The 18,527-nt window shown below is 36.5% G+C and overlaps 1 protein-coding gene across 1 annotated transcript; it reads left to right on the top strand.

Annotated features, from left to right (window-relative positions):
* The first annotated feature begins 10,112 nt into the window (after positions 1 to 10,112).
* Positions 10,113 to 14,837, top strand: LOC136203542 (uncharacterized). Its single transcript, XM_065994720.1, has 3 exons — positions 10,113 to 10,558; positions 12,723 to 13,014; positions 14,451 to 14,837. The coding sequence occupies exons 1-3, from the start codon at positions 10,238 to 10,240 to the stop codon at positions 14,585 to 14,587; spliced, it is 750 nt and encodes a 249-aa protein (XP_065850792.1). The 5' UTR covers positions 10,113 to 10,237; the 3' UTR covers positions 14,588 to 14,837.
* Positions 14,838 to 18,527: the final 3,690 nt, after the last annotated feature.

Raw genomic sequence — 18,527 nt, 5'->3', positions numbered from 1 at the left:
TTGGTGGGATCAGATGAGGGAAGAAAGAAGAAGAGGGGGCAGAGATCCGATTAGATCTTGGCTACGAATGAAGGCGATGTTGAGGGAGCGGTTCTTACCGCCGGACTATGAGCAGTATATCTACAGCTCCTACAGAGGATGCTCTCAAGGTGCCCGAAGTGTCCATGTGTATACCTCAGAATTCTTAAGGCTATCGGCTAGGGCCAACTTGTCTGAAACTGAAAGCCAAAAGACCTCTAGGTACCTAGAAGGGTTGAGATACAACATCCAGGATCGTATTGGCACACAAATGGTGGTTCGAGTGCAAGATGCCAGTAATTTGGCCCTGAAGGCTGAATCTCAACTAAGCGGGCGAACCCGGAGATCCGCCGCTACTGAGTATACGCCTGGAGGAAGAGATAACGTGAAGTCTTATGACAAAGGCAAGCAAGTGGCGAGTGCCAGTGGAGTCAGGGTTAACAGTGTGGGAAGAGGATCTGTTGGAGATACTAGGCCATACAAGGAGGTACCTACACCACCTAAGAGCAACAATCCATATGCGAGGCCCGCGCCTTTTAAATGTTTCAGGTGCAATGAACCAGGCCATAGATCCAACGAGTGTCCTAGGAGGAAGAGTGCTAACATGGTGGAAAGATGTGAAGAAGACTATGAAGAAGGGGATGAAGTATATTGTGAACCCTTGGGAGAGGATGATGATGAGGCGGATGAAGGGAGATACGCCATTCATGTGGTTAGACGCTTATTAGTCTCCAGCCGACTAGAGGGCGATCAGAGGCATCAACTATTCCGGACTCGTTGCCTTGTGAACAAAGGGCGATGCAACGTAATCATTGATAGTGGTAGTCAGGAGAACATTGTGAGTAGCAGCGCCGTTCGGAAGTTTGGATTGCTGGCGGGGGCACATCCTGATCCCTACAGGGTGGGATGGATCAAGAACGTTGGCGAGTTGAGGGTGACCCAGAGATGCAAGGTACCGATTGAGATTGGTAACTATCATGATGAAGTCTGTTGTGATGTGGTCGATATGGACGCATGCCACCTATTGTTGGGCCGACCCTGGCAGTTTGATAACAACGCCACCCACGCCGGAAGAGAGAACACTTACAGATTTGTGAAGAATGGGGTGAAGTTTGTCCTTACACCAATGGTGAGAGAGCCAAAGGCCGACGAGAAGTCTACCTTGGTAGTCTGTCCTACACACAAATCGTTTGTCAGCGAATGTGAAGAAAGCCAAATGGTATACGCGGTAATGGTTAAGGCGAATCACGAATCCGCCCAAAGGGACGAAAGGGAAATACCGAGTGAAGTGACCCGCCTACTTGGCGAGTATCAAGATCTGTTCCCGGAAGAGCTACCCAGTGGGTTACCACCTTTGAGGGACATCCAACATCATATCGATCTTGTGCCTGGGGCTAGCTTACCAAGCCTCCCACACTATCGAATGAGTCCGAAGGAGAACGACATCATGAGACAGAAAGTGGAGGAACTCATCGAGATGGGATACGTTAGGGAGAGTATGAGTCCTTGCGCCGTTCCAGCTTTACTTACGCCGAAGAAGGATGGGTCTTGGCGGATGTGTGTTGATAGTAGGGCCATCAACAAGATCACCATCAAGTACAAGTTTCCCATTCCAAGGTTGGATGATATGCTGGACCAGCTTGGCGGATCTAAAGTCTTCTCCAAGATTGATCTCAGGAGCGGTTATCACCAGATACGTATTCGAGCTGGGGATGAATGGAAGACTGCTTTCAAGACTAGGGATGGATTGTATGAGTGGTTAGTGATGCCATTTGGGATGACCAATGCCCCTAGTACTTTTATGAGGCTAATGAATCAGGTGCTTCGCCCGGTGATTGGGAAGTTCGTAGTTGTGTATTTTGATGATATTTTGATTCATAGCCAGACCTTGGCGGATCATGAGAAGCATTTGCAGACAGTATTTGATCTGTTAAGGAAACACCAGCTATTCGCCAACACCAAGAAGTGTGACTTTGTCATGGAAAGTTTGGTTTTCCTTGGATTCGTGGTTAGTGGCGACGGTGTCCAAGTGGATGGAGAGAAGGTGAGAGCCATCCGAGAATGGCCGACTCCGAGGAATGTGGGGGACATCAGGAGTTTTCATGGGCTAGCAACATTTTATCGAAGATTCATTAAGAACTTCAGTTCCATAGTGGCCCCATTGACAGAATGTTTGAAGAAAGGAAAGGGGTTCGAGTGGGCGGACGCCCAAGAAGAGAGCTTCGCCTTGATCAAGGAAAAACTGAGTACAGCGCCAGTGCTGGCGTATCCTGATTTTGATAAAGTGTTTGAAGTTGAGTGTGATGCCAGTGGAATTGGGATTGGTGGTGTTTTGATGCAAGAGAAAAGGCCCATTGCGTACTTCAGTGAGAAGCTATGTGACGCACGGCAAAAGTGGGCAACGTATGATCAAGAATTTTATGCCATAGTAAGGGCATTGAAAGTATGGGAGCATTACTTAGTGGGGAAAGAATTCATTCTCTACACTGACCATCAGGCCCTCAAGTATCTAGGAAGTCAGAAGCAACTTCGAAGCTCCATGCATGCCCGATGGTCCGCCTTCATAGATAAGTTCCCCTATAAGCTTATCCATAAGGCGGGAAAACAAAACGTAGTGGCAGACGCCTTGAGTCGGAGGGTTGCACTAATAAAAACCGTCAATCTGGAGACCGACTGCTTCGAACATATCAGAGGAGAGTACCTGGCGGATCCCGACTTCGGTAGCATTTGGGAGAAATGTAAAACCCAGCATGGAGATGGAGCGTATCACATCACGGATGAGTATCTAATGAGGGGTAACCAACTTTGTTTACCTTGCACTTCCATCCGCGAAAAAGTTATCCGCGATCTGCATGGCGGATCCCTGGGGGGACATTTTGGGCGAAACAAGACCTATGAAGCAGTAAGTTCCCGTTATTTCTGGCCCAAGATGAGGAGAGATGTGGCGTACCTAGTAGAACGATGCTATATCTGCCAGACCGCCAAGGGACACCCCACTAATGCTGGTTTGCAACTACCACTACCTGTACCAGAAACTATATGGGAGGATCTGTCCATGGATTTTGTCCTAGGGTTACCCAGAACTCAGAGGGGCATGGATTCCATCTTTGTGGTTGTTGACCGATTCTCAAAAATGGCACACTTCATACCATGCCGAAAAACCAATGATGCATCGGCAACTGCTAAACTGTTCTTCAAGGAGGTCGTCAGACTACATGGCGTACCAAAGAGTATTGTCTCAGATCGTGCCATGAAGTTTCTGAGTCACTTCTGGCGGACCTTATGGGCTCTTTTTGATACTTCTCTGAAGTTTAGTACCACTGCCCACCCTCAGACAAACGGACAGACAGAAGCGGTCAATAGAACTCTGGGAAACTTACTGCGTAGCAAGTGCAAGGATAAGCCCCGGATGTGGGGTGTGGTTCTAGCCCAAGCTGAGTTCGCCTACAACGGCTCTGTACATTCGGGAACCGGGAGATCACCATTTGAGGTAGTATACACAAAGACCCCAAACCATGCCCTTGATATAGCATACCTTCCAAAGGGAAATGTGGCTGCCAACCAGCTGGCCTAGGACTATATGCAGATGCACCAAGAGGTAAGGGAGACTCTTGAGGATAGAAATCAGAAGTTAAAGGCTAAGGCGGATGAGCACCGCAGGGACCTACAGTTTGAAGTTGGAGATGAGGTCATGGTATATTTGGGCAAGGAGAGGCTCGCCAACACCGCAAGCAGCAAACTTCGGCCTAGGAGGTATGGGCCATATAAAATCACCAAAAAGATCAACGCCAATGCCTATCATATAGCATTGCCAAACTGGCTTGGCAAAGTCTCACCAGCGTTCAACATCCGTGACCTTAGCCCATGGAAATCGGATGGTCCTTTAGAGCTCAACAAAAACGAATCAGTGCCGGACTCTTTTAAAGAAGGAGAGAATGATGCGGACATCCGAACTGGCCACAGTGATCGCGCGGACTCTAGCGGGTCTTCAAGAATCAAGCTCACAGAGGATGCACCTGGAAGGGCGGATCCCCAAGACATGCGAGCAAGGCGGATCTAGGAGTACGCCAGAAGGCGTATCCACATATGAGCATGGGCGGATCGCCAAGATTACTTCCTCAGGAAGTCGACCAACAGACAGTCTGACATTCCGTACCTGCACCTCTGTACCTGTTGTCTGGGCGCATTACCTATCTTACCCTCTTATTATTAACTGTATTGTAACCCTAGTAGGGGTAGTCCCTGTCCTTTGCTTATCTTTTAGAGGTTGTATTTAAACCCTCATTTTGTAAGGATATGGCAACTTTTATCAATCAAATATCATTTCTCTTTGAGAATTAAGGTTTATACCTTGTTATCGGGATTCACTCCTTCAAGTTAAGCTTGAGAAGAACATCTTTGTTGGTTTACGACTAAAACCTTCATTTCTCGCTTTCAATCCGTATCAAGAACTGGTTAGTTGATTTTATTTAAAAAAAAAGTAAGAAAAAATTATGTATATGGTTCCAAAAAAATAGAAAAATATTTTATTTTTTTTTCAAAAAAGTAATTTTTACACTTTATTCATATATTTTTTTATTAGACTATATTTATTTTTCTAAACAATCAAACACTGAAAGTCTGAAAAAATATATTTCTACATAATATTTTCCGGCAAACAAACAGAGTATATAGTTAACCACATTTTACAGGAATTTTTTATACTAAAATTTGCTTTTAAAAACGAGTATGCATGTAATATTAAGAGACTGTTTGTTTCAGCTTTTCGGAGTGCATTTTCCATTTCACTCTAAACCGTGGAAAATATAGTGTCTGGTTATGTTTACAAAACAATGTTTAGTTTTTTCAGTGATAACATCATCGTTTTAGAGCTTTTCGTGAAAAGTTGTTTCTAATTATTTAATTTTAATAAAACTATCATTAATATTTCAACAAAACATATTTCCTTTTTAACATCATTTCTATCTTTATAATGTTATTGACGAAAGAATAAAATTTTCCTCTGCTCAATAAATTATTAATTTTTATTTTTATTTAGTTATTTAAGTTATTTTTATTAATTTGTGTATTATATTTTTTTATTTTTATAATTTATTTATTGATTAATTTAAAATATACTCATATTAGATATTTTACATGCTAACATCAATAGTTCATTATAATTTTACCAAACTAATAATTAATCAGCTAATGATAAACAACTAACAACAAACAGTAAAGTGCTACTCTCCAAATAGCTAACTGCAACGATAAATAACTAACTGAAAAACTGCAACTATCAGCTAACAGTTGAATTAAATAGGTCCTAAAAATATATTAGATTTTTTTATATATAAATTGTGTGCGTGTTAATATCGAGGTTAACATTTTCATGGAACCAATTGAAATAAAAGGTCAAGCTTATAGATAAAGATTCACTTCATATTAATATCTTATAACCCCCATATGTGAATCCACATTGGGATTGAAGCGTTTACAATACAGATTCATATTACTATGTAATGCAATTAATCAATAAACAGGGTTGTCAAGAATCGAACTATTGGCCATTTGATCAACTAAGCTCTGATACCATGTTATGGAACCAATTGAACTAAAAACTTAAGCTTAAAAAATAAGGTAAAGGCTATGCTTACTTTGTTTTTTACAAAGTAAGCATTACTTTGTGTGTTTTTACCATTGGATTAATTTTATACTCCATCATCCAATGGTGAAAACACATCAAGTAATGATACTTTGTCAAAAACAAAGTAACCATAGAAGGCACGACAAACGTTTCTTAAATTAAGAATATCTCTTACGTAAACATATAGGTGTTACTATAATAAGTAAGAGTATTGCTCAATTTTATTTATATAATGATTAAATTTTATCCTCACGTATTTAGAGAAGTATAGATTGGATCATATTGTATAAAATTATACAAATTTAATCGTAACATTTTTAAGTAAGATCAATTTTAGTTATATGTTATTGAATTTTTAAACAGACTTTGATTCTTGTTTAACTATCCAATCAGAACTTCTAAACAAATTTGTCGATAAATAGAAACAGTTTCGTACATTTTTTATTGGTTATTTATAGCTATATTAATAATACAGTAAATATTTTAGATGCTTTAACATTTTTACTGTGTAATTAATTAACTTACATGTGACAAACTTGGTTGTTAGCATTTTAACAATTTTTTTTTATAGTGTTGAATATCTTAGACATAATTAATGTTTTGAATATACGATGTGATATTTAAATCAGTTTCTTCAAATTTTCGATAACGTAAGATTAAAATTGATATTGTTTATGTTAGGATTAAATTTTTATCATTTTATATATTAGAACCAAATCTACAGTTCCTTTAACCGTTGAGCATGTTGCAATGCAACTATGTATAACAGGATCAATACATCTTTAGCCTTTTGTATTTGTCCAAAAAAAGTCAACATTTCTATTTTAAAAAAGTTCTATTTACCCCTTGAATAAAAGTACTTATTCCTCCACTGAACTTTCTTAAAATGATATTTGCTTGCTTCCCTGAACTAGCTTGAAGTATACACATTTTAACTTTTCGAAAATCTCTCCTTACTTCGCCACATGTATTTTAAAGGGTTAATAGACCGATTTAAATAAATTGAGAGGTAAATATGACATGTTAAAAAAGTATTGGGAGATAGTTGATTTGTTTTTGTACAAATATATATGCTAAAGATATATTAGGTTATATTTTATAGGGATAGAGTGTAAATTTGCCACTAATATTTTTGGAGAAGTGTAAATTTTCCTGATGTATAAAATGGTACAAATTTTACTCTAACGTTGTTAAGCAAGATCAATTTTATCCCTACTTAACAAAGATTTAAGGGTAAATTCCAAAAAAACCCCTGTGGTTTGATGTTGTTCCAAAAAAACCCTTGTGGTTTGTTATTACAATAAAAAAAGACCGTGATTTGCGCTGTTACCCGAAAAACGGAAAATGACTTAACACCGTTAAAGTGATGACGTGGCACAGGGGTAAAACGGGAAAATCGATTTTTTTTTTAATTTTTTTCCCTCTTCCCTCTTCTCTCTCCTCCTTCTTCCTTCTCCCTCTTCTTCTTCCTTCATCTTCTTCCTCCTCCTTCTTCGTCTCTTCTCTACTTCTTCTCTATTTCACCAGGCAGGTATCTATCTATCTATCTATCTATCTATCTATCTATCTCTCTATCTCTCTTTTTCTATCATTGTTCATCCTATTTGTATTTTCTCTAATTTTCTCATATGTTCTTCAGATTCTCCATCAATGGCAGTATCCAGTTTCCAGTCGGACTACTTAGCTACCGAACACGACCTCCTCAATTACTTCCATGATCACAACTTCAATTTCAACTTGAACACATTGTTTGAATTTGAAGAATCCTTGTTTTCACAAGAACTCGACTCCAATAAACGCCATAAGATCACATACTCCGATTTCAATTCTGGAATTTCATCTCACCCTAGAATTGAAGTTTCAACAGAAGTAAGTCCCGATAATGTGATGATGATGAAGAAACAAAGTAGAGGAAGCTTGTCTGCGCAAAGCATAGCTGCAAGAGAAAGGAGGAGGAAGATAACTGAAAAAACACAGGAGCTCGGAAAACTTATTCCCGGAGGGAATAAGATGAACACTGCTCAAATGCTTACTTCTGCTTTTGATTATGTCAAGTTCTTGCAGTCTCAGCTTCTTCGATTTTGGGACACAAATATTGAAGTAGAAAATATGGTTGCTTCTCCCAGAGTTGAGGAGATTTTGTATTCTCAGAAGAAATGTTTGGTTCCTGGAGAAATCTGAAAAATTTCCAGATTTCTGGAAATTTCCAGATTTCTTCGAGTAAGGGAAATTTTAAAAAAAATAGAAAAAGAAGAAGAAGAAGGGGGGAAGAAGAAAAAGGAAGAAGGAGTGAAGAGATGAAGAAGAAGAAGGAGAGAAGAAGAAAGAAGTAGGAGGAAGAAGAATGAGAGAAGAAAAAGGAAGAAGAATGAGAGAAGAGATGAAAAAGGAGGAGGAAGAAGAAGATGGAGAAGGAAGGAGGAGAGAGAAGAGAGAAGAGGGAAAAAAATAAAAAAAATAAAAAAAAATTCGATTTTTCCGTTTTACCCATGTGTCACGTCATCACTTTAACGGTGTTAAGCCATTTTCCGTTTTTCGGGTAACGGCGCAAACCACAATCCTTTTTTTGTTTGTAATAACAAACCACAAGGGTTTTTTTGGAACAACATCAAACCACATGGTTTTTTTTAGAATTTACCCAAGATTTAAACATAATGTTTTATGTTATTTAACTCATTATTTATATTTACTTGGGTTGGTCTTCTCTGTTGTGGGAGATGCCAACATAGTTGGGATGTCCGTCAGCACAGGGGACTTTTCCCGATCTTCTTTCAAAAAAATTTAACTCGTTATTTAATTATCACATAAGATCTTTCAAACATCAATTATATCCAAAATATTTATATTATTACTATCACAGTTACAAATAACCTGTCGAAATAATAATATTTAAGTATGTCAGATACAAGTTAATCACAAAAAAAAACTGCATAAAATATTTAATTATGCCAAATACAGGTATAAACAAACCGTCAAAATACTCATACTGTTTTATTTTATTGAGAATTTTTTTTGGAATTCCGATATAATAGTCGAATAACTGTCAAATCAACCAGTTCAAAATTTCTATTGCGTAAGTTCAAAATTGAATTTGCTTGGCAATGTCAGAGGTAAACTTGTACCATTTTATATGTTAGGGGCAAATATGCACTTTCTCAAAAATGTCGGGGGCAAATTTGGACATTATCCTTATATTATAGGCGAAAAGCATAATTAAGCCCCTGAATATTGCATGTTTTAAGGATGAAGCTCCTAATCAATTATTTTCCATATTGAACACTTAATCATTGATTTTATTATGGATTTACCCTTATTTAACTTTTTAGCCGAATTTGGACGACACATGCCTTCAAGAGATTCAGTCTACTGATGTGGACATTTTCACTGCTATGTGGACAAATAAAACATAAGTATCTTAACTAGGGGAAAAGAGAGTAAAAAGAAAAAAAAAATACAGAAATCGATTATCAGTAAGTTCTTCCAAGCTGGAAATCGAGCCTAGAAAAACCTGTTGGAAATGGATTTTAGTGTCAGGGAAAAAGACCGATTTGACGATTTTGATGCTGCAAATCGCGAAATAAGAGAGGAAAAGATCAACCTTATTATTACTTAATTTTTTTTTTTTTTACTTTTTACTCTCTATCTCACCTAATTAAGAATTTTTATTTTATTTGTCCATATTAATAAGCCGAATCATTTTAGTGGTGCGTATCATTCAAATTCGATTAAAAAATTAAATAAAAAATAAATCTATAACGAAATCAACAATCAAAGACCGACTGCATATGAAAAAATAATTGTTTTTAAAACATGTAAAATTGTACTTAAGATTAAAAAAAAAAACATATAATTGGGTTAATTATGTTTTTTTATATGTTTTTTTGACTATATTATATAAAAAGTTTGAGAATCACATGTCTCTTGCCAACATAATACACATGAAATATATATATATATACATCTTCTTCAATTCCCTCCTCTTCAAGTATTGAATCAATGTCAATCTTAAATCCCTCAAACACATCCGCCGGAACACACACCGGCCTCCAATTCTCCGATCAAGAACCAAACGACGCCGTTCCACTCCTCCTCCGACCATCCTACGCCATCTCAAAATCCCTAATCTTAGACGAACAACGCAAATTCCGCATAAGTCTAAAATGGTGCGCACTAGATCACTCCACTCCCACCGGAAAATCCATCTCCTATCTCACCTTCATCTTCTTCACCATCCTCATCCCCGTCCTCACCGCCGTATCAATCGAAACTCCGGCGACTTCATCTCACCCAATTTCCTTCAACAAACTCGTTCAGATTCCGTTATCATCTCTCTCTCTCTTAGCTTTCTTCACTCTCGCTCGTTTCTTCAATCAATACAGTCTCCGGCACCTCTTATTCCTTGACGGCCTTGAAGACGATCCTCAATTCGTTAGCCGGCGATACTCCCGGCAACTCGACAAAGCTTTCCGGTACCTTGCTTCAATTTTACTCCCCTCTTTTTTTGTCGAACTTGCTCATAAAATCATATTCTTCTCCACTGTCAGAATTTCACTTCCGTTTATAAATTCTTCTGGTTTTCCGTTGAATTCTATTATGTTTGTTTTAGTTTTGGCGTCCTGGATTTACCGGACCGGAGTTTTGTTGCTCGTCTGTGTGCTTTTCCGGCTGACTTGTGAGCTTCAGATTCTGAGATTTGAAGGAGTTTATAAAATGTTTGAGGGATGTGAATTGGGGACTGATTTGATATTTAATGAACATATGAGGATTAAAAAGGAATTATCCGTTACAAGTCATAGATATCGGTTTTTTATTATTGCTTGTTATGTTATGATTACGATTAGTCAACTCGGTTCGTTGCTGCTTGTTCTCGCCTTCAAATCGGATAAAACTTTCTTCAATTCGGGAGACCTCGTGGTATGTATCTAATTCAATAAATTTTACGGTACTCTAACTAAAAGTAATATATTCGATTAATGAAAATAGTTTTGGAAGATGTGTGACATCAATAAATTGATCGGATATATTGCTAACTTTTGAAAAATTCAATTAATAATTTTTTACGGAATAACTAAGTTTCGAAATTGCACAAATCATAAAATTTATATTTACAAATTTTTAATTTAGTTTTGAATTTTAAACTATTTCCGTGTTTATGTAGTTTTGTGTAAATTGTGTTAGTGGTCACTAAAGTTTGCGTTAAGTTTCACAAAAATCATTGAATTTCATTTTGTTTCAATATAATTATTTAATTTTTTTTATTTGAATAAAGTCATTCCACCAATTCAGATATAAAATATTTCTCGAATAGTAACGTAATAACTATATTTGAAAGAACTTCTTTTATGGGTTAAATGTACAATTAGTCACTGAATTTACATGGTTATCTCGAAATGGCCACTAAACTTCAATTTGTCTCAATAAAATCACTCAACTTTGGGTTTTGTCTCAATTGCGTCACTATGATGATTTTAATAATTAAAAAGCCTCGGAATGATGACATGAGTGACACATTAGTATGAGTTAACTCAAATCTCGGACCAAAACGACACATAACATTCACATATGTGCTACATGGCTGCCATGTGTCGATTATTTTTATGAAAAAAAATTAGTTTTTTTTTCAGAAAAATAATTGGCATGTGGCTGCAACATGTCGCTTCAGTCCGAGATCTAAGTTGACTCATACTGACGTGTCAACTACGACATCATTCCAATGTCTTTCAACTATCGAAATCGCCAGAGTAACCTACCTGAGGCAAAATTTAAAATTAAGTGATTATATTAAGACAAATTAAAGTTAAATAACCATTTTAAGACAGTTATATAAGTTCAGTTATCAATAATGCATTGAAAACATTTTTTCAGGTATAACAGTTTCAAACCGTTAAATTAAATAAATAAAAGATATGATTATTTTTTTGCAATGTGGTTGCAATGTCACTCTTAAAACTATTTCCAATGTGGCTGCAACTAAACTATTAAGGTAAAAAAAATTTGTTTGGAAATTCCAAAATGACTTTATTGAAAAAAAAAACTTACGATAATTTTATTAAACAAAATGTAATTTAGTGGCTTTTGTAAAACTTAGTTTAAATGCATTGTTGGTCATTGAACTTTTATTATTGTCTTAAAATGGTCACTCAATTTGAATTTGTCTCAATAAAAATCATTCAACTTTGAATTTTATCTCAATTAAGTCACTTCGGGGACTTAAAAAGCAAAATGACACGGAAAAGTGATGTGACTGCCACATCAATAGTATTCAACTTTCACCGCTGACCGAAATGACACTTGGATACCACCTAAATGACATGTGGCAGACACTTAGCTGATTGAAATGACACGCATCACCTAGGTGACAATCATGTATTGTTTCGGTCAGCTGGGTGGCAGTTGCCTGTCCTTTCAGTCAACATTGAAAGTTGACTACAAGTGATGTGATAGTCACATCACTTTTTCAATGTCTTTTTGCTCTTGAAGACGTGGTAGTGACTTAATTGAGACACAATTTAAAGTTGAGTGATTTTATTAAGCTAACCATAAAAGTTCAATGACCCCAAACTTATGTGACCAGGAGTGCAATTGGCCCGGTAGTTTTGGCTCGCTTCGAGATAACCTCTCCATCCGCATTCCGGTAAATTACATGCATGGTGTACAACATTTGCCCTATTTCACAATTTGGTATACGACCTTCAATTTTGCATATAAAACTGTACAATCTTTTAGTGACTTTCCACTAAAGAGTATAACCGGTAATTGTGATCGGTCAACGCATTACATCAACAATTTTGACTTTTAGGTAGGTCAAATTGCTGACGTGGCACGTTGACTTTACATTGACCAGTCACAATTACCGGTTGTACACTTTAGTGAGGGGTCACCAAAAAGTTGTAGAATTTTGTATGAAAAATTAAAGATTGTACACCAAAATGTGAAAAAAATGACAAACATTATACACAACGTATATAATTTCCGCATTCCTAACCGATGGGGCGGGCCAAAATTACCGTATACCCAGAAATAGTTTGAAATTCACTTCTATTTTACATATAATTACTTTGATTGAATATAAATGCAGATATGTTCAGTAGTTCAGCTAAGTGGCTTCTTTTTGTGCTTATTGGGAGCAGCAAGAATCACACATAGAGCTCAAGGAATTGTGTCCATAGCAACAAGATGGCATATGATGGTAACATCTGCATCTACAAGATCAAACCATGAGAAATGCCTTAACGTTCCCGATTCCGAGTCCGATTCTGATTCCGAATCCGATAAAACCTCACCGAAATCGGCTGCCGATTCATCCCAAATTTTCGTTTCAAATGCTTCGGAGGATCCTTCATCCACCTTCCAAACCAGGCAGGCTTTCGGTAAGTAGTCTTATTGCATATGCTAAATAATTAGAGTTGTAAATGAGTTGAGTCGTTCATAAGCGGCTCGGCATTCGGATCGATAAAAGTATTCAGCTCGATTTATAGACGAGCCAAACTTGAGTATGATGTTGAGAATCGATTCGTAAATGAATCGAGTCGCTCATGAGCGAGTCAGCATTCGGATCGATAAAATCTTGATCATGTTTGGCTCGATTTATAAACGAGTCAAACTTGAGTACAATTTTGAGACTCTATTCGTAAATGAGTCGAGCCGTTCATGAGAGATTCAACATTTGGATCGATAAAAGGTCGATCGTGTTCAATTCGATTTATAAATGAGCCGAACTTGAGTGCGATTTTAAGGTTTGATTTGTAAATGAGCTGAGTTTGAGTACAGCGAAACTCGACTTAAGAGCTTGCGAGCAAGATTTTTGAGGTTCATGAACAAACTCATGAATAAAGCTCGATTATAATGTTCTTGCAAAGACTCGTGAGCAAGCTCGTTTTGATTATTTTTTCTAATAATAGCGTTTCTTTAAAGGGGAAATGTAAAACTACGTAGTTTTGTGTGAAACTTTAGTTATGTAAGTTTCACTGCGTATCTTATGAACATAATGAATGCGTTATTTGTGAACAAAGTTCATGAATAGAATTATAACGAGCTGCTCGCAAGTAAAGCCAGTGAACAAATAAACGAGCTGGTCACAATTAAATAATTTTCTTAAGGGACAAGGTGCCAAAATATTCCTAATGTTGATATAGCTAGGAGAAATTTTAACCCTAACGTTTAAAATTGTGCAATTTTATCCCTAACATTGACAGTCAAAAGCAATTTTACCTCAAATATTATGTGTTGGGGAAATGTGAGAATTAATTTATTAAACTGTCTTCTTACTAATGAATCTTGTCATATCTGGTGCAGATGTGTGTCATTTTACTCACAGGTCCAGATCAGAAACATATGTTTACAAAAAAAATATATATATATATATACTCTGCTATATACGAGTTGGACAAAATATGAAAATCCAAATATTTCGTCAAATTTAAAAATATATTAATCTCCAATTCTATTATGAAACTACAAAAAAAACACAAAATCTTTTTTTAGAACCAAATGATATGCAACTGATGCATAATACGAGAATATAGTATATGTATTTTTTTTAATGATGTCTGAAAATTCGACCCAACTTACCAATATTAGAGGTAAAATTGCTCTTAGCTGCCAACGTTATGGGGAAAACTGCTGTTAATTGTCAACATTAGGAATATTTTTGCACATTATCCATTTTCTTAATAAACCAAGCTTGAACGGAATGTCAACATTAGCTTGACCTTGTTCATTTTTTGTCAATCCGAGCATGGAAGGTCAAAGCTCGGCTTGACTCGATTACAGCCCTACAAATAATGAATGTTATCTATGGATGCAGTGGCATACTTGCAACATAACCATGGAGGAATCACACTCTTCGGTTTTGCACTAGATCGCGGATTGCTTCACACTCTTTTTGCATTTGAGTTCTCTTTGGTGTTGTGGATTCTCAGCAAAGTGGTAGTTTTGTCTTAAATATATATATATGGACAGATCTAGGGGAGTAAAAAGGTTTGAGCATCTACTGATCGCCGAAAAATGCAAAAAATTCTATGGAAACTGTGTACGGGAACTTTATTGTTTTATGTAAAAACATCCCAAAAATATTAGCACCCATAAATCACGAGAAACCATTACTATTATATACTGTCAGTGAATCCCGAATCTGTCAATATAAATATATACATATTATTACACACTAGCAATTCAATATGTATATATATTAGCTACTCTCTTTTTTCAACTATAATTAGCATAATATCACGGGTTAATTTCAAATAAAACTAATGTGGTTTCACGTTTTTATAGATCGGTACTTGTGGTTTTTTTTTCGTTACAAAACAAACTCTATAGTTAGCATTGTTAACCATTTTGGGTTAACTTTGCCAAATTTAGGCGATAACGACCTCAAAATGAAATTTTTCAAGAATTAATAAAACGTGATTTGATAATCGGATAATTCCTTCATGTTATAAATTTTGGGGTAGATAATTTATCAGTCCCTATCTTTTTATGTAACACATTGTTTAGTCTCCCTATTTTGAAAAACATATTATAAGGTCTCTATCTTTTATCAATATTAATCATTTGGTCCTTTTGTATATGTTTTTTAGATTTTTAACCGAACATATCTTAGTTTTCAGGATAGCCATAGTAATATACAAAATGGTCATGTTACTCTATTATTTTCTGTATGTCTATTTATGCCAAATATAACGGTTAAATATCTAAAAATAAATAGACATAAGGACCAAAAGGTTAATATTGGCAAAAGATAGATCTCATAATATGTTTTTCAAAATAAAAAGATTAAACAGTGTGTTAGGTCAAAATAAAGGGGCTAAATTTTGGGCAGCCTTAATAAAACCTAATTTGCCAGTCTATGCATTCATCCTTGTCTGGGTTCCAACCTCTTATCTAGGAAATTGCCTTCTTCACCAAAATAGGACACTGATTAATGGTTTAGATTAAATCAGAAAATTGGCCCTTCTCTTTCCTTTTTTTAGATAAGATGCAAAAAATACTAACGGTGCAATTTTACCTCTAACGTCTAAAATGACCGAGCCTTGTAGAAGGTCAGGTCGTTTAGGAATGGAAACGGGTACTCTACCCGCGGATATCTGACACTACTCGACCCTAATAGGACTATACGTACCCTGTATTAAAGGGTATGAGATCAAAACTATTACCCGTTAGGGTATGAAAAAACTGTCCAGCGTACCCGGTACCCATTACCCATTGTACATTTTTTATATATTAAAAAATATTATTGTGTTTTAGATGTAAGATATGAGATTTGAACACCAACCTTTTGTTCTTCGACAATTAAGTGATACCACTAAGCTACTTTATTTTTATTGATTAAGGTTCAATTTGTTCAATTTTTAGATGAATGATTTATTAAATTTATACTTTGTTAAATTTGTAATATTTTTTGTTTTATTTATTGATTCTTAACGGGTAAGGGTACCCGCGGGCACCCGTGAATTAAATGGGACGGGTATGGGATGCAAAACATATACCCATTAGGATAATAGGAAGGGTACGGGTAACTAAAAAATAAATGGATAAGGGTTTGAGATTGACACTACCAGCAGGTACCCTACCCGTTGCCATCCCTAAGCTCGCTGAGTTGCCCAACAGGGCAAACTCGAGTCAGGCCTGGCCCACAACTTGACGAGCTAGGGGCCATAAAAGCTCACAGTCACCGAAAATCAACCAATATGACGAGTTGCCCTCTTGATTCAGTCTCACCTATTTGAATTGACAATCCGCATAATATTTTGTGACAGATTTTTAAGCTTATTTGAGGCTTTTGTATTTAAAGACCTTGGGTGTTCATTCTCAAGACATCATATAGAATAAGATTTTATCCATTGTCATCTAGAGCTAGTTTTCCATTTTCTTTGTAGTTAGTAGCCATTTTTTTACAATCTAGAACTATCTGTAAATTTATTTTCCCATTGAGAGCAGTTTGAACTTCTTTCATTCCACCATTTTCATCTGTAAAAAGCTTCTGCCTGCCTTTAAAACACAAGCACTCGGAATCTATCTGGATTTTGAATTAGTTGTAAGTTGTAACATTTTATACTATCTTTAATCTAAGTTTCAATTCAATTTCATTTCTCTGTTTATGAGTTATTTAATTATTCTATGGGGTATTTTGATTGAATCATTTATAACTCCGAATATAGTCTAAGGTTCATATTGTGATTCTAATTCGGTCTTCTATACCGGAGATTGTACGTATTAACAACATCACAGTAACGAACCGGAGTTTCTGAACCTTTAGATTCAGTTACGACCTGGACTAGGGAATCACGTGCTAAGCCGGTTTATAAATCCCTTTAAATTTAGGTTGGTTCAACCCCTTTATATTTATACAATATGAATTCAATTCATAATTATGTTTGAACATTGTTTGAATTACTCATTTTATCGTATCATCACCACCTACATTCATAAGAATTTATAGTTAATCTGGATCAATTAAGAATTATGATTAGTAATTAGTATAAACACAACTCAAAATCCACTCATTATTGCCTAAATATCAATCGAGAATTGAGTAGTTCGGTACTGATAGCTCCCATTTGTATAGGGTTTTTAGGCCCCTTTTAGCTTCCTTTTGCTTTATTTCCTTTCAGTTTTATTATCGTTTTGTTATCTTTTAGTTAGAATTAGTAATTTCTCTTATTTTTTGCATTTTCTGTGTTTTCAGGTGTTTTTGGGACCTTTCGTGCATTTTCAAATTAGACCCAAGCCTATTGGAGCATTTCTGGATTATTCAGGGACCGTCAGAGCACTTTTGGGATTCATCAGGGACCATTAGAGCACTTTTCGGAAGCCCAGGGACCTAAACAGATAAAAGCCGGAGCAAAATCGCCCCTTTTTGGACCTATCTCGGCGAGACAATACCTGTCTCGTCGAGACAGGCCCTCGTCTCGTCGAGACACTCCTTGTCTCGACGAGACGAGGCGGGGCAAGGCGCACCAGCGCCTTCCCCCTTGCTGAAATTCGCGGATCAGGGCCCAGAAGCCCATTTAAACACTTTGTAAATGCCCATTTTTACCCTTGAGGCATTAGGGTTTCCTCCCTAACTCTATAAATAGGGAGCTAAACCTAATCCTTGAGGGGGGATTAGCCATTGAATAAAATCGGAGAGCCGCTAGGGCTTTCTCGCCTCCACAATGTAATTTATATTTTTAGATTAGATTTCCATCTTTCTAGATTAGGTTTATTTTCTGTTTTGTCTTTTCTTTCAAGAACAATTGATGGGAGAAGTTCTTCATCTTCTATTTTTGTAATCAGAATCGGCAAAACGGGTTTTGGATTTCTATCTCTTTCCCTTTTATCTTTTGCGATTATATTTAATTGAAGCTTTTTCCATTATTCCTATTATCCTTTTTGCTATGATTGGTTTGTCTATGAACTGATCTCCATCCAATTTGGGATGGGGATGAAATTGATTGTATGAATATGTATGATTAGGGATCTAGGACCTTTGATTGATCAGTTTATGCATGCTTAATGCCTAGATATTGTTAGAAACAAGATTTATGCTAGAATGAACATTGATAATGATCAACTAGCCTGTTTATGTATATAATGTGCCTAATGCCTGTGACCCTGACATTAAATAGGATTATAGATAGATGAGAACCTGACCACGGAATCATCTATACCGAATTTGTATTAACCTGACTTCGCTAGAGACCACTAGGAATGAGGCTTTGTGACTGGGCTACGGCTTTAGCCTTAGTTGTCAATAAACCTAATGCTTTGCATGACCTAGGGTATATGCCTAATCAAGCCGTCACCCGAATGCATGTGAATAGGAAGGACAAATCCCGTACAAATTAGTCTTTCACTTAGGACAATTACCTTCAATCATTGGTAAAACACAAATCTGAAC

Source organism: Euphorbia lathyris, chromosome 8 (assembly GCF_963576675.1).
Source record: "Euphorbia lathyris chromosome 8, ddEupLath1.1, whole genome shotgun sequence".
Lineage (NCBI taxonomy): Eukaryota > Viridiplantae > Streptophyta > Magnoliopsida > Malpighiales > Euphorbiaceae > Euphorbia > Euphorbia lathyris.
Note: the sequence above shows the minus strand (reverse complement) of the source record. Positions and strands in the feature narration are given on the sequence as shown.